Source organism: Anopheles gambiae, chromosome 2, assembly GCF_943734735.2.
Source record: "Anopheles gambiae chromosome 2, idAnoGambNW_F1_1, whole genome shotgun sequence".
Taxonomy (NCBI): Eukaryota; Metazoa; Arthropoda; class Insecta; order Diptera; family Culicidae; genus Anopheles; species Anopheles gambiae.
This window is the reverse complement of record NC_064601.1, coordinates 78,197,222-78,222,391: the sequence shown is the minus strand read 5'-3', so window position 1 is coordinate 78,222,391 and position 25,170 is coordinate 78,197,222. Positions and strand designations below refer to the sequence as shown.

The 25,170-nt window shown below is 37.9% G+C and overlaps 1 protein-coding gene across 1 annotated transcript; it reads right to left on the bottom strand.

The window, feature by feature from the left end:
* Window positions 1–24,020: 24,020 nt before the first annotated feature.
* On the bottom strand, window positions 24,021–25,064 carry LOC1274749 (carbonic anhydrase 2). The gene is made up of 2 exons (XM_313941.5): window positions 24,790–25,064; window positions 24,021–24,708 (listed from the first exon to the last, which is right to left on the bottom strand). The coding sequence occupies exons 1-2, from the start codon at window positions 24,940–24,942 to the stop codon at window positions 24,088–24,090; spliced, it is 774 nt and encodes a 257-aa protein (XP_313941.4). The 5' UTR covers window positions 24,943–25,064; the 3' UTR covers window positions 24,021–24,087.
* Between the last annotated feature and the right edge of the window lie 106 nt (window positions 25,065–25,170).

Genomic DNA, 25,170 nt, shown 5'->3' with positions numbered 1-25,170 from the left:
ATAACATCGCCCTGCCGTTGAAAGGATTATCTAGCCCATTCATGATTATAGCGGATAACGATCAAGGGATACTTGTAAGGGCCTTTCATCAGTGTGTCTTTGTGCCTTACTCAGAGTACCACATACGTTAATCAATGCAAAATTACAACGCTTGTTTAAAGAATTTCTTTTGGTTGTATAGCATGTTTAAAACTAGCGAGATAAAGGACCGGTTAGTCTAATGGTAGACGCACCAACTCCCGTGAAGTCCGAACATCTTCTGCATCCAAAACGGAGCCCCCCAACGTATGAAGAACCTACTCTAGTGAGTACTATGGTGCTATTTATCTTAGTAATTCAGCATAAACCAAGCACAATATCACAGTTTGCTCGTTTCCTTTGTTTAACTGCACGTTTAGACATGCCTTTAATCGTGCCTTGAAGCTAAAACTTATCTAAATGAGAATGTAATTGATGAGAATTCCATTTATAAAAAATCAGTTTTATTGCAAATATGTTCACATCCATCTGATACATTTCGCTTTCATATGTCATACTAAATCTTTCAAAGATGCTTAATGTCGAAAGCTTTCTTATTTATGTATATATTTATGTATATGTTTATTAATTTGTATTATTTTGTTATTGATTTATCTATTGATTGATTTCTCTTTTCATTTATTTATTCATTTATATTTTTATTTTTCATTTATTTATTCATTGATTTGTTTATTTCTTTATTGATTTATTAATTTTTTTTTAGTTATTTATTCATTTATTTTTAATCAATTTTTAACTTATTTATTTATTTATTTTATTTTTAAAAAAACATTACATAAATTAATTTATGTATCTATTTTTTATTTACATACTTATTTACATGTACATTCTTGCCCGCAGAGTACTCAAAAAGAAATAGATACATAATATACAATAATAGCTTAAATGCCAAACTACTGCTTCTATAAATTAGCATAGTCTAAATTATAACCACTAGTCATTGTAGATATTGGTACATTTCTATGTATTGAAATTTTCATCTGTCGGTCTGTATTTTGACATAATAAATCTTGGGTCGAAAAATACAGCGCATTGCATGCATTATTACAGGCCTTTAAACAGAGCAAATAAACTCAAACAGGTTTCAAACAGGAGAGCTACAGTGAAACGTCGGTTGTCTAAGCACCTTCTGTCCAGCTATGTGTTCATCTTTATTTTTCAGATATGATAATTCAATACGAAGATGATATGATCGAGAGCCTTCGAGAAGGCTGTCGAGAAGGCTTTTCAAGGTAGATCATTTAATCCAAATTGCTTGAAGCTGACACGGATGGGTTTTTTTCTTATGAAGATTTCTATTGCTGGCAGGTATTTTAGAACGTTCGGTAGATCTAAATATCTGATTAAGTTTTTTGAAACAATCTCACTAGAAGCTTTTTTAGTTAAATGTTCAATTAAGCTCTTTCAGCTACATATTTCATCCCTGCAGTAAATCAAACTTCCAATAAATGAGAACTTGCACCGAACGCAACCGTCTGCATACCCTGGAATGCACATGGAAGTTTATATTTCCCGTCGCGCATATAAGCCCCATTCTTTCACCCAACCTAAGCGTTGAAAATGCTTTACGGTTCTATTCACCGTACAACTATCCAAGTTTTTACCAATCTCTAGCTAAACTGTCTGTCTACTGGTGTGCCAGTTGGAAAACTTCTCCGGCGTCCCGTAGACTGCGCTGCGCTTCAACATCATCCAGCAGGCGGCGCTTTTCAAAAATAGCGCACGGTTGTTGAACGTAATCGGTGATAACGATGCAGTAAAATAAAAATTGTAACTTTTTCGACCATCTTGACGGGGAGCAAGGATCTTACGATTATCCTTGGCTTGGCCCGGTTCGGCGAGAATCCACCGACCTCGAAACGATAAACATGTCGTAAAGAAAGCAGAACCCAAAACCCTGGAGCGGAAGCAGCCAAGGACCCTGCTACTACGAATTGAAAATCACTTCTCTTTATTCACTCGCCATGATCGTCCCCAGCACTAAAGCTAAACTATCCGTCGGTAGGATGGGCAGAAAAAAGGTATAAACGAAAAGCAGGTACGATAATAAACTGAGCAATTTATTGTGCACCGCACACTTCGGCCACTTCGGTCGGACAGTGTGTACGAAGAAAGCATCTGTTTTAGCGATTTAAAGGCTTGAGACTTTGGGCCTGTGCTCATCGTAGAACGTAGATACGGAAATAGAACGAACGTAAAATGAAAGAATTTACCAACAACATGGTGTAAAATAGAAACCATTTTTAAGCCACACGATGGAATGTTTGCAGGTAATAAAGAGCTTTTGGTCTATCTAGTCTACGCGGTATCATACACTCAAATTTCCTAGAATGGAATTCAAATGTGTGTGAAATCATGTTAAATATCTCGAGCACGAACGAATATTTATGTTTAATGCCAGATACAATACATTCATATTTATTTCAATTCAGTGTCAGGTTTAAGTCATGTAACAAACTTATTTATGAATTTAAAATGTTTATTGATGTGTCACAGCTAATTTTATTCAACATACCACCCTAAACCAAAGCCATAGTGTTCTATCAGCTTTAATCCTTTTTCGACACGCAACCCACTCTACTAGCAAAGTTTTGCGCTACTATCATTCTACGAATCACAATATATAATTGCTTGCGCCTCGCCGAGATATTATTAATAGATAATATAGCAATTTCCGGACGACTAAGTTAAAGCTACACTTTAGACTCTGTTCCCGTGATTGTCAATCTTTCGTAATGGCATGATCGACATGTTCCTGTTGCAGAGAGATTGTGCGTTGAAGCGTGTAGACTAGGTCATGTTGTCATTTTTTACATTTTTATATTCCCCTTTAGTCCCTGACATGTTTTCGGATGTTTTCGGAGCTTCGTTTGCAACACATTAGTTTGGTGAACTTAGTACACTATACTTGGTCATCGGTACAATATACATAAAAGTTTAAATTCAATATTATTTTTTTATACGTTTGCGACAGCAACTTTAATCCTCCCCGCTTTGCTCGTGGCATTCCAAAGTCGTCTATGTGAGAAGCCTTTTTTAATTTTATGATAATTGATATATTTTTGTGAGTGGTCCAATTTTATCGACCAGTACTAAAAATTTTACAATGATCTAACTCAGTAACTTTTTTAACAGCATTTCTTCTCACATCTCTAAGGGAGCCGTATTGGACAGGAAGCATAGCGCCTGTCACATCTTACAAAGCAACATTGGAGACTTACTTTAAAAGTGGCTTCTGGCTTGTAAACCAGAAAATATCACTTCAGCGAAAGCGCATTGCTCGTAAAAAAGTCAACCAAAACAAAAATGTATGACCAAAGTGCCATCCTCCATACGAGTGTACATTTGTAATCGTAAAAATCACTTCCTTCGTGCCCAACGACGACGACAGGCCCGCCCTGCAGTGCTTTCAGCTTTACCACCTGGCAGTCGCAGAATTACTTACTTTGTTGAGGGATGAGCAAGTTTATGCGAGCGTGTGTCTGCGGTTGAGGAGCCTCCCGACAGTAGGAGTAATTTTCCGCTCAACTAAACATGCCACCCGGCCGGTACGGTATTTCCTTGCGGGTTGCGTTCCAGCGGTTTGAATGTGATTCCCGCAGCTGTCGCATCCAGTCAAATCCTAAAACGCAAAGACACCACCATCGGCCTGCCAACGAGCGACGCGCAAAGCGAATAAACAATGGGCGGAAGGTTGGAGGAGGCCGTTGTTAATTATTGACATGGTTGCATCGTAAACATATTTGCACTTCAACGTTTCACTCAACACGATGACAGCATTGCTCCGTTGCTACCACGGCTCATTGGCAAATGATTATTGAACATAGCCGTTTTATTTCACTGTATGCGTGCGTGCTGTAGCCACATCAACACAAAAGATCCGATCGCAATGTACAGCAAATATTGCAGCGACTGCAATGCTGCACAAACATCTGCAATAATCAGTGGTACTGATTGCAGCCATTTCCGCACCATGTTAGCAAACAAACTGGCGACATTTGACTTACAAGACGCTGGATAATGAATGTTAATGACGATGGTTTCCAGATTGCACACATTAGCCGTGCTGAGAGATAGCTAGATTTGTTAAATATTGATGTAGTAGTTTTATAAATTCAGTTAAAGCTGCTTAATATTTTAAAGCAAAAAATATTTTTTAAATGTAATACTAATTTATCTCGAAAATATTCATAAATACTAAAACTTGTACAAATAAAAATCTGGTATGCTAGATGATCTACCAATTATTTTAACTTCTAATACAGTGGTTATTTCTAAATAAAGTACCAGAAAGAAACATGCTACAGGTCTACGATTTCCACTCATACAGCATCGACAAAGTTCAACAGTGCAACAGAGAAGAACTGAGTCGAACAAATCGGTGACGTAAGTTTACAATAGCGTCTCATACCTTCTCTACTACCATAATCCAATGCTTAGCAATTCATAGCGCGATGAATCTGCCACGAGATTTAAGCCGATTTCGATGGCCTGCCATTCGAGCGATGTGCGAGTCCAAACACGTTCAGTGCGGAGTTTTACATCGAATGCTAGATCAACTCCGCTCGAGTGCAGTGGAAAAGGTGTGAAGCAAACTATAATGGATGGTAAAATTCTCTCGCATCGCTTATGTTCAGCAGGGAATCATCACACCGATGATACGGTACGATAGAACGTGATATGATTTTAAATTCTTTATTACTTTCACGCTGCTCAACCCGACAACGAAAATAACATCATCGATGTTCGATTCGTGCAGACATTTTACTCTGCTAATCAAGGTTGAAATCATTCGATCATATGATTTCCTGCTTCACAACGTGGCATGTTCTTTTTTTTTTTAAGTTGATACACAAATTAACAGAAGGTATGGGTTGAGCTTGTCGCAAACAGCAGAAAACGAAAAATGCAGCCTTAAAATTTATTTGAGGTAGCATTTTTATAAACAGACGCCAGGTCCAGGATTTTTTTTACCTCCTGAATATGCCTTGAAAGAGAATTTCATATAAGCGTTTAATTAAATGTAGCTAGTAGTGCCTTTGATGTATCCACATCTTGAAGGGTTAACAACTCAGCTCCTCAGCACCCAAACGTGACAACATCCATTCGGATGCAAATGAGTCCTGACCTAGTTGCTTCATCGACCTTTAACCAAGCGTGTGTATGCGGCAACGAACGCTTTAATACGGCAGAACGTTGACCGCCTCTAGTGCAGCTTCTGCTCACTGCTCTTCCAACCGACTTGGGGTGCCCGTTCGGTCGTCGGTACTCTTCGCTCGACCTTTTCATAGGTTTAATCTCTGCCGGGCATCACTAATAATCCTTGGTCACACTAGACAGCACCAGACTAATTACTCGGCTATTTTTTAGCTCCCCATTTCGTGGACGGTTTTGCACTACTGCGAACTACGGCCACCATTTCTCGACACACGCCGTCTAATGTGGATGGTTGTCGGTCGAGCCGAGGGAAGGATCGCTGCAATCTTCTCCAGGCAAAAAAGCAATAGAACGAAACGAACAGCGAAAGATGAGGAAGATTAAATATGGACTGCATTCGATGAAAGTCCCACGCCGGAGAGTATCCCGTGACGAAGTTCGTGCTAAGAAGTGCTTACGAACGACCCAGTTTAAACAATACTCAAGCTCACTTTTATCCGGTGAGTTATTTCAGCTCGAAGAGTTTTGCTATCGCTTTGGCACGACGTAAGCTTTCCTTCCCTCATTAACCGGCACGATCGAGCGCCATCAAAGTTATTTTTTTACCTCGCTCGCTCCTTGCTCAAGAGCTTACTTTATTAGCTTAAATGATTTTTTCCTTCACACTCTTCCCTGTGAACCGGTTTAGTTTGGCGCCACCGGAAAACATGAGATGGATGTGAGTAATTGATTCAATTACGGATAATTAGACCCGTACCAATTTTTTTTTACCCTGAAGCTTTTAACATTCTATATTACAAGCAGCTATTCCGCTTACTTTGCTTGGTATAGAAATTAATTCATAAGAAATGGATTAAACATTTCGTCCCATTCTATGTTGAAGAAAAGGATCCACTTTTTGTAGAACCCTCGTGGAATTCAGAATAATCGAAACAAATTAAAGAAAATTGCCACGAACTTTTTTTCAGCATAAAGACAGAGGAGTTCGATTGAGCATCAAAAATTTATAAAATTGATTGATATGATACTTCATTACTATTGGCAAAGTACTGCACTCCATTATATAGGAAAATAATATTATTAATCAAGAAGCATATCAAATCGGACTTAATATATTTTATGTGAATACTGTTTTCTCAACATGTTCAAAGAAACTCTTCTCAAACAGCTAGAATTGCTGTTCTCAAATAGCTAGAAACTGCTGAATTGCTCATCGTAAGCTATCGGTACAATATTCTCATTAATCTTCAATGCTTTCAATTACTTATTCTCAACAAACATTCGAAAAGGCAATCAAAATTCTTTTAAAAAAGTACTTAACAGGTCCAAGAACCAAGAACAAAATCTCCCTACGAGTTGTGTTTTATATCAAACCTCTGGCCCACCAATAACAACCATGTTTCAGACGGACTGTCGCTCATCATTCGGTTCTCGGTACGGTTCTTGATACGGTTCGGATAATACGGTACGGAGACAGTTTGGCGCCGGCTTTTGTTTTTATTTATGCTATAGGCTTATCGTGATAATAGCTTTGACTTTCATCTCGCTTCTATGGCGGTGGTCGGATGTCTTGTGTTCGCTGTCGATTATATCTTACAGTAAGCTATAAAACAGTCGAAAGTATGGGACAAAGCGCCAGGAGACGGAAAGAAAACAATGGCCTCTCTTGTAATTAACGAATGTTACATATTTACATAGTGTTTTTTATTGTTGTATAACTACAATTATTGGAGTAACAACGAACTACTACACAAATCTCAATCAGACAGAAATTTACACAAACGACATAGAAAATAACAAACGAAGCTTTAATTAGGACGTTTAACTTTAAGCACTGTTATTTTGTAACACTTTATTTTGTAAGGTGATAAAATTTGGTTTGAGAAATATATTGTTTCAAGATATTTTTAAATCCTTTTCAAAACTATGCTAGCTTTCATTAACGACATAATTTGATCTTTTTGGATTCAACAAATGCTATCAGTTGTTTGAGAAATTTTTCAGTTTCAGTTTCAGAAATTCTTCACGTGCATCATTAATTGTATACGAATGAAGCAACTACAAAGCATAATGTATCTCAGCATCACCTGCTGCAGCGCCGGGAAATCAATTCACTCCCATTACTCTCAATAGCTGCTCGGACAGCACATTGCGGTGAAATGACTGCGCCGGTTATGGGAAAACCGACACGTGGTTTTGAGTGTTTCCTCTTTGAATGCCAGTGCTAGCCACTCTCTAGGAAAAGCACTTCAAACCTACGAACGCGCTCGAGAAATCCTAGCTCGGTGTCCGGTGTTCTAGCGAATGAACTTGAACAACCGTCGTCCTTGATCAACGTTGACCCTCCATTGGCATATAAAGATAAAGGCACAGGCAGCTAGCTCTTCGAGAGGTTAACAACGCAATGAAGCAAATAAATTTCAATGCCTGTCACGTTGCCATGACTCATTTTCTTATTTCATCATTTCCCACAAGGTTCAACCATTGCCACTATGTTTTCATCCCACAGGCTCTCGTAGGCGAACCACAATAGACAGACAGCGCCGAAGAACTTTTCTCGTTCAAACGTACATCAAACTAAGAAGTGTATGTCGTGAGTGTGTAAGCACTAAATCCGCTTTGTTGGTTTGAGTATTGAAAGAACATCATCACAGCTTCCAGCTCTGCATTGGTACGGAGAGGATACGAAAGAATAGTTAAAGTAGTTTTGAAGACAATTGAGTATTTTTCTGAACAACACAAAATAAAGCATCTATGCTGATAAGACCAAGGTATAAAATTATGTGCATTACTACAAGCAAATAAAAATAGTAAAATTAAAACCAAATCATCAGCATCATTATCATGAGAAATTCTTACCACAGACGCAATTAACATGCAACAGTACGATTGAAGCCATAACAATGATTTATTCAAATAGTCCATGACTCGCATATCACAGACATAATTATTCAATATTAATTGTCATTGTGCTTCAAGCCACATTATAATACACATCAATTGTATAGGTGAATACAACATCCAAGACGACATGATAGTTTTTTTACCCAAAACAATCTTAAAACATTTTGAGTCCCGTCAACAGGTTTTCTTCCTCCGAACATGCACTGTGTTTCATGATGGTCTGAATTTAAATGGGAAAAGTTTCAATGCGATAAGTTTGCCGGTATTCTACGCAAGGTCAACGTGACACAGCTTTTCTTTTTTCAGTGACAGCATTCCATTAGCGCCATTAATGATCATAAATTAGGGACATCGATTTAACCTGTCCTGACGGATCGTTAGCGAAATTTGGTCTAAGTTTACCTGAACAGTTAGTTACAGATTTTGGTTTAAATTAGAAAAATAGGCCATAAATTTTCATGAAATGGATACAGTTATTAAATTCTCTCTAAGGCGTCAACTCTAAGGCGTGTTCTATTCTTGGGTCATCTTATTGTCGAGTTGATACATTTGTAGAGATGATGGAAGGAAAGAATCACTTTAGAGCACATTTTCTTGACCAAAATCGATTTACATCAAAATACAGCAAACCTGTTGACTCATTATGGATGAACAGGTTTACAAAACAAATGATAATAATAATAAAGATTACCAATATTAAGTTCGAGTAGAGTAGATGGACATAGACTAAAATGTCTTTATACAGATGGCATGCCCATGTTGCAGTGCCAACAAAAACCCTTCCCAAGATTATTTTACTAATCTGCCAGTTGCAATTGTATAACAGAGAATCAGCTTTTAGTAAATCATTGCGATGTCTATTGAGTGTCAAATCTTGTTTAGACCTTTTTTCACAAATTTACAATTTTAATGAATGTCACATGATTTATCGATGGCTAAACTAAACGAGGCAGAACATAAACTCCCCCTTCGCACTTCCTGTTTTAAATACATTCATCCACTTTCACCAGCTGAAACCGTTGCAAAACGTTGAAAAACGGTTCGACCACATGGAAGAGACTCCTAGTCCTGCGGCTTAAAAATATGCGAGTCATGGACTTAAATCTTGTATGGAGTAATCTTTCCCAATATTAGAGTTGATTTTATCCTGCTATTAATGCACCAATTTGTCAAATCCGTCATTTTTTTTAATAGAAATTTCTATTAAAATGATAATCACCTTATTGTCCACGCTGCTTGTTTTCATCTACCACAAAAATTATTTCTATCAACTTACATCAATTACAAACAAACATGAACATCATACAACATTCATACCTTAAAATGAATGTCATTCAATGGCATCACTCGCTTGAATGTGATTTATGTTTATTGATATTGTTATCACTTTTTATATCACAAAAAATCTATAAACATAGTGGCATATCAATAAAGTTATTAAGCTTCATAAATCTATTATTATGCTAACAGAGGTTCAACATGGTTTGGTAGTTTTGTCTAGGTGCTTGTTGAACGCTGGTCGACTGCTGATCCTTCCGAGAAGCGTAAAAATAGTTACTACCACAGCTCCTATAAAACATGAAGCTCTGTTTTGGGAGCAACATTGCAAGTAATCCCTAGCAACAAAACCGATATCATAGCTCATCTAAGTTCGATTTTATTTCTACACCTTACCTCCGCTATCATCTACCCCAGTTTATGACTACATACCATTTAGAATCGCCCTTCCATTTGAAGAATCATACTTGTTTTTATCCTTTTATGGCGTAACCATCATGTACCCAAAAACTTGAACTTTGCTGAAACAACAGAACCTTCCTGAATGGTTTCTTCTTATTTCTAACCAAACATGGATCTTGTGTTTACAACTGTTGAATATTTTCCTTTTAGTGAGCACAGAGACGCAGAAGCCTTTCAAGCAAAAGGCTCCATTCCTGTTATTTTAAATAACATACAACAAATGAAGTTAGTCATGATCCTGTTGTTACACTTAAGCTAAAAACAATATTCTTTGTATGTTTTGGGTTCTTTATATTATATTGTTTAAAAATTCATGGTTGTTCATAGCTCTATCTCGGTTTTTAGCTCTTGCTACTACAAAAGTTCTTTAACCATCACGCCTAAACCAACGTTTTCACGTTCTTTCTGAAACATCCATTTCCTCTTTGCTCCTTTTTCCGAATCAACCCCCATGCACAGAGCTCAGCATATTTATGATCGCTTTTATTGCTGCGCTTCTTTGGCTGCAAGTAACCCCTACTAAAAACCATTACCAAAATCTACGATCAAGGGCTACACAAATCTTTTACAGCACTAACACATTTTGTTTTATCCCTTCCATAATCAGCCTTGCGCGTTGCGTTCGCTAAAACTACCATTTTGGTTCTTTTTGCTAACCGCTAGCACATCTCTAGAGACATTCGTAAATAAAATGATTTTAAAAAAACTTTATTAACACTATAGTACCAAAAGGAGGGAGAATCCGTTGAATTGTGCTCGGGTAAGCATTTTCGTTTTGCTGTATTATGAACAGTCGTTCTAACTTTTTTTTGCTCTCCTATTCATTTGACTGAAAAGTTTAAACTTGTCTAAAAATTGGCCAAGCCAATCTGCATTTCTTCAGTTCCATTCGCATAAATGAATAGAAATGGACAACTGAAAGTAAAAAAATAGGCAGTTTTTGAAATCTTTTACTCAATTTGCAATACTACTGCAATGAATTCTCTTGTGATATGATGTACAACATTGACCGAAGTGATTTCAGATGCAGCGCGCGCTAGAAGTATAAAACTATTTCCGATGGTAGAAATAAAGGAAGTTTTCGCATTTTTCAACTCTTTTGGAGTATTATTTGATCTTCTTCTTCTTCTTCTATTTGGCGTAACGTCCTACGCGGACATGCCGGCCTATACAGGCTTTCGTCAATCCTTGCTACGGGGGGATGGTCCATTCTAGGCTTTAACCCATGACGGGAATGTTATTGAGTCGTTCGAGTTGACGACTGTACCACGGGACCCCCCTATTAATGTATCTATACATTGTATTATCGAACTTTTTTGCACTGGAAGTCACATTGAAGCCATGTAATTGTCTTTAAAACATTTTAAATATATGGTAGTTTTTATTCTTGTTTTAATTAATGTCACTTTTTCGGCACCTTATAGCGATTTTTTTTTTCAACCATTATAAGGTATTTTTTGCCATCGGTCAAATACAGTTTCAAAAAACGGCCGATCCTCCGTCATGGTTAATCTGTCATCTGATTAAGCACAATGAGTATTCAGGATCCAATAACGCCCTCTCACCTTCTCCATTCATACTGCTTACTCCGGTTAATTGGTGGTTTGGTGGAAATGCGATTGACAAACCATTTTGGACACGGACCTTTTTTTTTGTTTGCTACCAACAACTTAATTGTGTCTACTGCTTGCTACATTCCTTACTTCAATTTCATTCTACAAACGGAGTGCCGTCCGTCAGCCCAAATGTCGTTGTGGCGGAAGAGCAAAAACACCAGACCAGCAGAAAAGAATAACATCGCACCTTTTCGATGGAGCGCTACCTAACAATTACGTCAAACGGTCAAGCAGCCGGTAGCGAAAGAATGGAACGATTTGTTATGCAAATTGAAGCATGTTTGCATTCAATAGAATAAAAGTCTTGAATTGATTGAATTCTCTAAATGTGGCAAGGAAACCGGAACAAAGAAAGGAGAAAAAAAAACATACCAACTCATCTCAATCTTAAAAAGATTCTTGCCATTTCAAGCATTTAAAATCATTATCGAAAGGCAATCAAACTGGCCCTTCTCAAAGCAGCTTGATTTATTGAATGATTCTCAACACTAGGGAAATGGGTTTCAAAGGCAAGTGCCTACAAAGTTAAGCATGCAATCAATTGAGGATAGCGAAATATATAATTATATAAAGCTCAATAAGAATTTTTTTTTTTGCTTCCTGTTGAACTATACCCACTCCAGAAGAATGTTTATTTTCCGTCCAAGTGTTTCCTTATCAATAGCCCTGACAGAGCACACCCACGAGTGGCTCACTATCTAATCTATCAATTTGCAGACACTTGGAAATTCTCAAAACTAAAAGCTTTTCCCGTTTTACGCAGTTACGCCTGAGAGCTCTGCCAGTATTATTATAGTTCTACCTGGCCAGTATTGAAACGATTAAAGTGGATTTGAAGTGAAATCTCTAATCAATGAAAATAGGTTGTCATTGAGAGTTATGAGAATTAGACGAAATGTGTATGACATACCCAGGATAACGAGAAAAGGAAAATAGAGAAGGGGTTATTCAAAGCGAGAGTAAGCTAGGGTATCTGAAGTGGAAACAACAGAAAATGATTGAAGGATTAAAGTATTGACATGACTGAACCGGCTCTTTGTCTCGAGTGGTATAGTAACGAGCCAGCCATCTGTATCGTTTCCGTCAAATTGAAACAGCATCCGAAAAGTTGATCAAAATCTTTTGAAATAACGTCGTCGAAGTAAGACAATCAGCGAATGTTTTCACAATCCACAATTCACAATGTTTGACACAACCCTATTTTAATAAACAACACAAATGAAAGATTCTATGTTTGTCTGTATCAACAGGCTCCCATCACGCACTAACCATAAGGTTGATTTTATTGTTTTGGATTTTGGCTAAATGGAATTGGAATTTTGGTTCGTTCTCATAATTTATTGGTATTTTCCGATTGGATATCAATACAATTGGACCAAAAACTTCTGGAAAAAAATTATGGGAACCAACCAATAAATCGTAGGCCTTTACAGGGTGGCTACATTGCCCGTACTCGCTAGTGTAATTGTGAATTTTTACTAGCGCTTCTGGCGGCAGCTGCTACACATCCAGAACATGTGTATCTACCTTTTACAAAACTACAAACTTTTTCATTCCTAATTTGAATTATTAATAGTATTTACATTGTTGCTTGATTTGCTCAATACTTTATGTTTGGTACAATTCGTGTATTGGTACTATAAAGAACCTCACAATGTTGTAAATTTTTGTACCACATTTATCCACTGATTACCACCGATTCCATTTTTAATTCGATCCCTACAAAATTTCATTTTTTTTAATCTTCCGTACCATTGACATACCTATACCATATATGATAATAATTTCAATTGAACATGTGGGACCAATACGTTGAACCATATGCGTCGAATGATTAGATTGTAAATTTGACTCTATTATGGGTTGTACTTGATTGATACGAAACTGTAAAAATTGCATTCCGGTAACTACTGCAATAATGATGTGACCTAAGCGGAGGAGCTGGTGTACGTCGAGACTAGCGTTGACCGTTCCGGTTCAAATCAAGTAAAATGTTCCGTTCTTTTTTATGGCCGTTCCGTTCAGATCCTTTATTCCGCACACAGTATGTGTTGCCTGCACTCTCTTACAAGAATATGTAGTATCGTCCTTCGTCGCGTTTATACAAATTGCGGCAAGCGAAACCAAAAATGGCGCAGCATTTATTATAATGGTGGAATTTTTAATATCTGTTATACTTATGTAATCTATTTAGCTTGTTTTAATTAAAGAAATGGTTATAATAACATTTAAAGTCATACTCATATTGAAGAACAGTTTGGAAGATATGTAATATAAAATGATAATATGAAGAATGAATGATAAAATTTAGTTTTTGTGCCACACTATATCAAGGATCGATGTGTGAAAAAAAATTTGTTTAAAATAATTAGTGTAACTAAAATAATTTGTCAGTCTCGTGATACAGTCGTCAACTTATACGTTTCAACCAAATGCCCATCATGGGTTCAAGCCTCGAATGATCTGTGCCCTCATGCGTAGGACTGATTATCCTGCTACGGATAACCAATATGTCACTGAAAGCCAAATCTCTTCCGTTCGGTTCCTTTGTTTTGACGAAATTCCCAAAACTAGTCCGTGTCCATAGTAAAATTTAAAATTTCCATCATTTAATTATCGGCCACCGGCCATACGCCCTAACATCCCAAAACTTTGCAGATATCACTTGGTAACTCATGTTATCATCCTTGTTATGGTTAATAACTCCCAAATTATCGCATTACCAACATGGGGGCCCTTTCCGTTTTAAGTTCGTAGGCTGAAATTTCAGCGTGTCAGCTGTTTGCATTGTATAGCAGTTTTCGAGCAGCTGTCTAAGTCGGTATAATATACAGGTGGGCTTATCCCCAAGTGTATGAATTTAGAAGGCAGATTTGTATCGCTTCTGTTTCTGAATTCAGATTTTAAGAGTATTTTGTGTGTTCGTCAAGTTACCAGAAAGCCTGTTTGAGCAAAAGTTTTCCCTGACATAATCAAGACTGAAAGTCGCATGCTTGTTTTGTGTGGATTCGTATGGAGTGTTGGCATGATTTCAGTCTCCAACTGTCAAACTCCATATGATCGTACTAGAATCGTGAAGGGCCCGTGGTTAGAATTCCTATCAGGAGTGCTGCAAAATATTACTCACCGCTGCTAACATACACAAAACAAATGTTTTAGAAATGAATGTAATAAATATCAAAACAAATCATTAAAACCAATCATTAACAACCGATACAGGTAAGTTATGGAAGGCGATAACTGTGAAAAATGGCTGTACCGGGAGGCTTTGTTTTGCCCAAATGAAGATTCTCATTGTACCTCTCCAATTTGGGAATTCTCTCACAACAGGTTTAGGCCAACTATTGTTGTTGCACCAGATAAGAAGAAATGAAACTTTGAGATATTGGACAATTCTGATGGTTTTTTACTCTCCAGATTGCATTTTTCTATTATTTTTCATTTAAAGATCAATATTATAACATAATTTATAAAAGAACAATGCTAAATTTGCTGCATTGAGTTGGATTTTGTATTTAATATTATCATTATTCCATGTTTCTGTTATAAAAATACCCTTTAAAATGACGAAAAACCGTTTTTGAATAATGAAAAAAGAAAGTTTCATTTTAAAAGCTTTTTACAAAATTAAAAATGATTCGTTTTAACATGCATTTTGTCTTGTAATATCCTTGCTATTCCGGTTCCTCAAAGAACACCGCAGCATATGCTACATGCTATATAAATTGAGACGAATTCCAGAAAACCTTGCTGCATTTATTATTTCGTTTCCTGCTGGTTCCGCAACTCGTTTTCTTTCTAGCTGCAAACGCTGACAAACTATTCAATGGGATTCTCCTACTAAGAGCGAAAAACCCCTCTATACTGAAGATGTGATGCAGAAGCGCTTTGAAAACGAATCAGTATTTATTGCAACCTTTCATTTTTAATAAGTCTTTGAAGCATGCATTTTTATTGCAAACACCATCAGCTTATTCGGAAATAATATTTACAGTTGATCAATATTTTACCCTCCTTTCGTTTTCCGTCCTGTACAAAGCTCTGCAAACACAGCCACACAAAAACGCCGTCTTACAAAGTAAGGGAATCGAAAGTGCAGCGTTCAGCGAGCATTGGAGAGTGGTGTAGACAAAATCCATACTGGTCCATACTTCATAAATCATCGAGAATGCAAGCAGTAGTACAAATTTCAAATGCTTACAAAAAAACACACACAACTCTTTCAAATGAAAATACTCATACGCAAAGAAGAGACTGACGGTAAAAATGTAGACGACGTATTCAGCAATATGGCTGGTATCAACTGCAAGTATTGATGAAACATGTCTATAAACCAGTAACAAAAGCACCAATCGTGACAAAAATACAATATTGAGGGTTAACATGACTGCTGCTTGCTTTTTTGCTTTTTTTTAACGGTCCTATTAATCTACCGACAAATATGTAAATATCTTACAAGAAAAATTTAATTCAATCAACTTGTTTGACTCATGCCAGTTGAATATGTATTCTTTACGCACAAAAAATAAAAATCAAATCTCTAGACTATTGTAATGAGCTTAACTTAAAATGTATTTTAAAAATGCCACCATTACTTTAAGGACTAATCACCTTGAACATTACGAGCATCAGTATGTGTAGTGTCATGTCCCAACGATGTTTTCCTAAACCCCGTGCTTAATGGCAAACAGTGACTTAAGATTGCTTTTATACTATACTATATAAATATTACATTACATGTCAATATTTTTATATAATCATCGAAATATACATTGGATTCCAGCTACGTTCGAGGGTTTTGCTGTCCTTCGAGTGCATGCAACTTCAGTTCAAGACAATGCCGCTTACGTAGGATTTTCGCCATCATAGATAAAGCAGTGCAAACATTTATGTATCTAGCATGTACACAGAAAATTTTTGTTAGTCGACTTCAGTAAAGTTTTACTGAATTTTTATGAGCTGAAGATTCAGTAATCCTTTCAGTAAAAATAATGTTTACCGAATCATTAAGTAATGTTGCTGATGTTACTGCTGAATTACTGATGATTCAGTAGTTGGTACCGATTAAAAAGTTACAAAATATTTCTTTTAAATAGAGTTTTTTATTGATTCGCAGAGATTGCTAGTACTAGCTAGTACAATGGAGCGCCGATTATCCGGGCTCTTCGGGACTCGCACGGATACTCGAATAACACGGATAATGAGTCAATATATTTATTTAATCACAAATTCCTGATTTGTATTTTAATTTATATTATGTTTTGGTAAAACCTAGCCAGTTTTTATTTCCTTCATGTTTTTTCCGTTGAGAATATTTGAAACGTGCCATGATTTATAACGTTTTTTGCTATGAAAATGTGATCTGTAAACCTTTTTTTTTTTCAAATATCCTCTTCAGCACGCAATGTCATTTTTGTATTGAACTGTCAATTTTAAACAGCATGGATAAACGAGGTACCCGTATAAACGGCGCTCCACTGTAGTAGTTTAGTTTTATCCATGTTTTATGTTATTTGATACAGTTTTTATACTATATTTTGCCGCAACAAGTTATGATGGTTCTGTAAGCGCTCACAGACACCACGAAATGTCAGCAAGCACAGTGAATTGTAGCGAAGATTTTAAACATTAACACGACCGCCAATTCTTTCAAATTAATCCCGCAAGCCGAAATCTCACCTAAACTTTTGTCGGGATACCTGTAAGTGCCTACCAAATCAACTTTTGCTCATCAAGAGCAAAAGAACACCGCAATGTTTTGTTTTGATGTTCTGACTGACAGGTCGATTTGACAAAATGAATTGCTGCATTTTCAATAATTTGTTTACTGATATTGACACTGATTTTACTGATTTTCAGTAAAATATTTATTACTAAAATGCATTCTGTAAATTGTTGTACTGAAAATCAGTAAAAACATGACATTTATGATGAAAACCAGTAAAATATTCTATTGCTGAACCAGTTCAATAAAATAAAAACTTTCCTGTGTATGTTTCCATTCCTCCCTCACAGCATCTTCATGACCTGGGAGGAGAGAAGTGGTATGCTGGACAGTGCAGTCTGGAAGCAGTCTATGACTAATTTTTTCCTTATTTACTATTATTAGCATTTGTGTTCAGCACCTTCATAAGCCTTTGCTGCCTGTTTAATCAGAGCCTATGATATTTTATCCTATTATTCCCTTTAGACAGCCTTCATAAAGATCTATTCAAGAAAATTAAACATTACCTTTCTTAATAACAATGCACAAGCCAAATCGCAACACTTCTATCTTTCAAACAACCATCATGATTCTTTGTATACTTCTATCCTTCAAACGCAAAAGCGATTCAAAGTTGAAGAATTAGGATGAACGTGTTCTACTATTTTTTATTACAAATCAAAAATTTGGGCTTTACAGAGTTAATAGGAGAATATCGATTCTTGGAGCGATCATCTCTTTTTTGATACCTCTGGTGTTGTCTGAAGTTGCTCTTAAATAGAGTCTTAAGTTGGCAAAGCCGTTTCCGCAACGTTATGCAACGAAAGCATTTTTCTTTAAGCACTGATTTTTGCTAAAAATGTATGTGGTAACTTGATGTGCTTATACTGGCTATAATAGCAATTATTATTTTTAATAACTATTTTTAATGTTTAGCTTCAATTGTTTGGTGGATGAATAATCGTTTTTTCGAATCTTATCATTTAAGTCACTTTTAGTCTATTAAAATTACATTAAAATATAATTTTGAAATTTCTTGAATATGTATTGGTGTAATTTTGAGATCACTCTTAAATCGAAGGGAACAGTCCGATTGCTTTACACTCCGTTCCGAATCGAGCCAAACTATTGAAACTTATATATGAAGTAAGTAATGCCAATCCTTTCTCTTTAAAGCCTAAATCTAAAAAAAAATAAAATAAAAGTACTCGATTCATTAATGTATTGTGTATTTTTTCCAGAATTTATAACATGCAAATCATCAAAGCTTATCTACAATAAGATTTTTATTAAGTTTCATAAGAATTAACAGATCCATTTTCGCTTCGATGCTTTTTATTCATAGGTTTATTGCAACGGATCATAAAAAAGGTTAACAGCAACTGCTTCAAATCAGTTCGACACCATATCTTTTCAATAACCAGCGTACCATCGAATTGAGAGTTATTGAACTCACCAAACTGTCCCACTTTAGTGGCCTGGAATTGTGAAGATATCACGCACCTCTGCTAAAAGAAGAGTATCCATTCGTTCTAGTCGCTATCGATACAGGAAGAAATTGAACCATACCTAACGCCTTCGCACTGTGCGTAAATCCTTGGAGCACGTCGAAAACGCGTAACGTTGCGAATATCTGGCTGCCTGCCACCGTTGCCTGTTGGCATTCGATCGTGATGTTTTGATTCCATCGTCGTCAACGAGCAATGGGTGCAGATGGATTTTAAAAGACTACGACGTTTGCACTCACATTCACGGAGCACGTTAAACGAGAAAAGCAGAAGCATAATGAGTCCATCAATTCGTCTATCACCAGCTGAAATCGTTCACCGTAAACGACTTATACGGTACGATCGCTTGGCGCGACAGTACCGTCGGCATCATCATCGGCCGATATCGAAACAGCCCTTGATGGCAATGTGCTGCCGTATTGGCAACAGCGAACCATGCCTGATGTGCGTCGTTATCTGCGCAAACGACACGCGAGCTACAAACGCAAACGTTCATTCCGATAGCATCTTAATTATCTATCAGCCTGTCGTTAGCCGGTCGAGGAAGCTTCTGCCACTTCTACCAACCTGCCATGCCGGGACAGGGATTGAAAGTTTCATGTTCCTTCGGCAACTACAGCAACAGCTACAGCGGCTGCCAAGGTACGGCTTACCGAAAGGATAAAGTCTTCCTTTGCAGGTGGCTGCATACGAAGCTGCTCCTGTTCTACGGCGTACGAAAGGCCAGAAACTTTTACCAAAAATAAACTACGGTACATCGCTCAGACGCTGCTGTACTGCTGTAGCAGAGCGTGGCGTAATCATAGTATCGCTTTCTAATTGGCCACAACGATTTTGTTTAAGTGCCGTACGGTAAACCACTAATTGTGCCAATTTTCCATTAAATCTTCCCACCCTTACTGGCCTGGCGCATGGGAGGAGCGATATCATGTGGCGCAGGAAATAGGCTATCGGGCAACACGAGTATTAAAAACTGAAATTGAATTGTAATTTGCACGGGATAACAATCACGGTGACAAAGGCTCGTTATAGCATTGATTTTACTTCGAAAAAGTATTACCCAGATGACGATGTTTTTCCCTCGGAATTGTCTTATTGCACTCTGTTTTCCTTCAAATTCTTTAAAAGCTTATTAAACATCTGCTTTAATTTAAACTGCAACTTTATTTTTATTCGTTTAGATTGAACTATAGCTAGCTCAAGAAACTAAAGTAACTAACATGACTGGCATTCCCAGTGCCCAAGGTACAAAACAATTCAATGGTACGAATACATTTTAATTCAAGCGTACAAAGATTTACTCACCAGCAAAAACTTATTGCCAGTTAGCTACTAGTTGCAGTCGTAAATTTTGCTCTCCTAATCCCGCGCTCAGATGAAGCATGATATTTGTCTGTATAAATGAAATGATTACTTCATGTTGTCCATAAATTGTAGCGTTGTTTATTTGTGCTGTTTTCATCTATGGCATCACGTGGACTGCCTCCCATCCCCGCATGCTACCGGAACTGCATCCACAGCCCACACCTTCGTTGGGTGATCTACCTTTTGTAACTCGTGGTTAGGATTTTGAATAAATTATATTCCTTCCTTTGCGCACACAAAAGCATATGCAGACCGGGGCGAGCGGCACCGCACACGGACATTTTCTGGTGCAGTATGTTTTGTGCATCGGTTCCACGGCTCTGTGGTCGGTTGCAATCATTGCCGGCCTTACCTGTGCTCTGTGTGGCGCACGATAAAGTTTCTTCGTTTCATAATCTGCCCGTGATGTATATTACCGCAAAATTCGCAAGAGGAAAACCAGAATTAAACAGAAATGTTTGCTGCCTGCACAAGCACTCAGCGCAAGTGGGCAAGGAACAACTTTGACATGCGAGAGGAACTAGAGTTTTTTCTACTACTCGGTAGAAACCAATGCTGCACATTGATGTTGCAGTTGTAAACTAAGGCTGGTAAACTTTTCCATGTACACGAGCACTCAGATGTGGAGAGAATGTTGCTGCTAATCAATAAAAATCATACATTAGGGAAGGAGAAATGGTATATCTGTGATTATGGAGAGTTAATGTTAAAGAGGTAGTGTGTTCGACTAGTTCAGCCGTTTGTGAAATTTTGTTCAATAAAATAAAGCACTCGATTTTATTACCCATAAACTAATAGAACCTTTATTAAACTAATTTGTACGTTATTTTAAAGGAAGTTAATAATGGATTTGGTCATATTTTAATAATATTTCATGTTTCAAAACTACCGTAAAATATTCTAACTAAAATACAATTAAAAAAGGCTTTAATAGTGCTCTTTAAAAAAACGGCGTGCACAATAATAACAATTCAATACCTGTAAGATAAGTGTTTTGCAAATCTAATTTTTTTATTGTACTTTCTGGAGATAGTGCTATCTACGATTACAGGCAAGTGTTGTAATTAAATACGAAACATTTCATAAACACATCATACCGTACCTTAAACCAATCTTGCCTGCCTAGGCGACGGCAAACACTCACGGCGATATAAAAGTTTCCCATTTGCTTTAGCGCTGCCCTCGGCATGGCCACGGAGGGCCACCCGATCAAATAACGTCTTGAAAGCGAAAGCAACCAAGCTCACTTCACGAGTTTAATTAAAGGTCTTCACTGTTCTTGCGCTATCCCAGCTTGGCCTGAAGCACACGACTCAACCTCATTTCCGGCCGCTCCCGGGGCGCTTCACGGTAGCGTTATTTTGTGCAACATGAAAACACACTTTACAATTCCTTATCACTCTGCCACGACTACAGCGTTTTTGCCCGATCTTGCCCTATTGTGTGCACCGACGGATTCTTTCCGGGCACATCCGTATAGCGTCGAAGCTATCCTTCACCTTTCCCTAGGTCTATGATTTGTTCAAGCCCGCTTCCGGTTCCGGTGTCCGAAAGCGAGTGTTCATTTTGTAAGGCGAGATTAAAAGGGGCAAAAAATAGCAAAACGATGTTTCCATTGAAACGCTGGCTCTACGTACCGGCAACTGGCAACCTTTTGATTTCCATTAGTTTACCTGATCTGTGTGCACCATATTACCTTTAGGTGAACGCTTTTGTTCCATTTTTGCTTAAATCAATTGTTTCATTGGATTTCTTATGTAGTTTTATATTTACTTTAAAAGTTAGCAATATCTTCTTTTTTTCTTCGATTTCATTAACATTTGTGTAAAAAAAATGAAGCAACAAATCTCTCCACAACTTTATTGAACTAAGTGAGCTCCGTGGGATTATAGCTTTACATAAGGTACATTATAATAATTATAAATCTACCTACAGCCGGGTATTCTGTAGGGAAGCATTACAGACTCGGACCCGCACTAAGTTATGCTCGCGCGAGGTAATGTTTTTCCGATCCTCTCCCAAATCGTCTTAAAAGTTTCTGTTGGTTCTTTGATAAGACCACATGTCGCCCGCGAGCTTTGGCTGAAAACTGTACAAAATCTCAATCCCCAAATGGACCGTACTCCGTGTAATTCCTATTCACAGTATTTCTTGTGCATTCGTATTCTGTTCGTGCGCGAGCATTTCTGTGCACGATGTAAGTTTCTGCAAAGTTTTCTAATCGGCTTTAATCTGCGGTGTCAAAAAGTTTGACTTGGCCTAGCCAAACCTGCAGGTGGACTGATAGCAACCATTCAGGCGAAAAGTTCAGTGCAGAGGAGAGACAAAAAAATCAACTAACTGGCGCTGCCTGTAGAAAGTCTAGGCAATTTCAATTTATGTTTCTCGCGATAGTGGAACGTGCTTCCCATTGAGTTCAAATAGGTAAAACATTACAAACCGATTCGTTTAAGTATGAAGTGGGTTTAATATATAGTTTAACGAAAGCTGCCTGCATTGCACGAAGTTCGCATCTTTCGAATTTAAATTTTAAATAACTGATTAACAAATATTCAATGATTTGTTTGTTTAGCGCTTAAAACAACAACATTAAAATTAAATTTTTCTTCTATTATCAAAATGCTGTTAAAAATTAGATCTACATATTTGGGATGAACTGAAATTCACCATCCTCATTGCCCAGCCTTTTCGATAACTCAAACAAGATGACAATGGTTTCGAACGATCAAACGCCATTTATGTCACAGTTTGACGACCATCATTGTTCGTCGTTATCCGGGCCGCAGCTGCCATCCAACAGGGCAACAACATGCACCTAGGATGAGCTGAACGTTCAAACACTATGCAAAAGCATGCATCAAACCGTGCCGCAGCAAGTATCGGATGTCCATCGGCATATCATCCATCCGCACCAGGCCGGCATGGAACCCCGGCAAGCGAGCCATGGTCGATTGAGCACCAACATGCTCAATTACACCACTGCCACAGAGCTTTCATCCGACGTCCGACAAAACGTCACCGGTACATCACTGCGGGAGACCCCACGGCTTCTCACGATGACAAGGAAATGGACCGTACTTGATCTGCCGGATAGCATCAGGTTTGGAAATATAAACTGTCCCCGCTCACAATCCACCGGGGACGGTAAATAATGGGCTTTTCTGTATAAACACTAATAAGGATCGGGCTCGTGCTGGTGGGATCGGTCTTACTGCTGGTCTGGTAGGCTGCCTTTGCTCAACCGGGCTACATGCTCCCTGTGATAGTGATACCTGTTTGCATAAAGCAATCATACAAGATTGGCATCAATATGTATGAGGCCGTGCTTGCCTAGCTGCTGCCGATGCTGCATTTCTCCTAGGGAAATCTTCAAACAACATGCAAATAATTTAGAATAAAATTGCCCGAAATGCAGCACCTACGTAAATGCCGCATAAGTGGGGAGAGCAAGCAAATGAAGCTACCATTTAACATCAAGATGTTCGATTTAATTGGTATTTTAAGGAGTAATGCTGTACGCCATTAGCTTCTGTCTGTAGGGTAATGAAAAGGCTCTATCATTGATTCATTTGATCATCAGTGTTGATTCATCAAACAGTGTTGATTTTATAAAAAATATAAAAATCAAACATTGCATCAAACTTTTGATAAAAAACATTTATTTTTGGAACCAACATTTTATATAATACCTTAAAATTGCAATCAATGTTATGTTACTTTTAAATTGTACACACACAGGGTTACAGTAGCTATGATACTTTTGGCAAATTTCTAAAAACTTCCAGATGTGAAATGAATTCTTTGACGCTATAGTGAAGAGAACTGCTGAAAATCCTTTATTTAACTAAAATAAGACAGAACAAATGTATTCTTCAAATATATTCCTACATCAATTAGAAGATTTTTTTACGTATCATCGTTTAAACCTTATCCTATATTTACCATCATTTCTCAAATGATCGGCCCAACAGTATCAAACAACCATGATTAACAGTTATAAATCATCTTTATTTTCACACAATTTTTAACAACACACAAATTTCTCACAGCAAAATTACAGCTTCGAAAGCACAACGGGATGATTGTTTCTCACAAAAACTACCTCCGGCACTTGCTGGGGCACCTGCACTGACCGGAAGTTGTTCACAATCTTTTTGCTACTATCCTTGGGGCAAGCTTGCAGCTGCCGGAATGCCTCCAGCTGCTTACTGGACACGTAAATCGGCGTTTTATATACCAGCCAAGTTACGCTTTCAAAGTACGGCGGCGTAGTAAGCGAGCCCTTGTACGTGTAGTAGTGACGGTTAAGCTCCTGCATTCCCATCCACGCGAGACAATCCGCATCGATTTCTGTTTGCGCGTCCGGGCTGCGAATGTACTGCAGGCCGGCGACGATCTTATCAAACGCTGGGCAGTCATCGTTACCGTACGCCTGCACAAAGAATCCCAGCACGGCCAAACCGTCCGGCTTGTCAACCGCTTCCGCGAAGCTGCCATATTTAGCGTTGTAGTGCACGGCGTGTGCCTCCATCGAATAGGTACTACCCTCTAACGTATGCTCACATCCGGACCCATCGCCTATGCCCCAGTGAAAGTGTAGCTGTTCGAAAATGTACTTGTTGCCAAGGACGCCTCCTATGATGAACGGCCGGAATGGACGATCGCTGAAGGTAATCTAGAGGCACAGTGGAAAGATGAATGTGGTGGTGAAACAAAATTAATAGGTAATGCCACCTCAACCTCAACCTCTGCTTACCATCGCCGACGAGCCAGTGTTGACCATTTTTGCCTTTCCCAAGCCATCCCAATGTCCGAAGTAGTCCAACGGTTGAATTCCATCTCGGATTACAGTAGAGCGCTGATTCAGTGCAATCGGACTCTGCACGTTCTTTGTTGTTTTTGATGCCATTTCTTCAATGCTCTATCGATCAATTCTGTAAAAAAAACACGCAGGCCAACTGGGGTTATAGATTCTTCTCGTACCAACGTTCAAAACACATCTGTAGCTTGGCTGTCAAAAATTTAGCAACACTAATTTCTAAGATGGGTGTCCGCCACAAACCTATCTCTATCAGTGAATCCAAAGCCGCCTGCACCTTATCGCAGCTTATCTTAAGGGAAGCAAGGTATCTTTAAT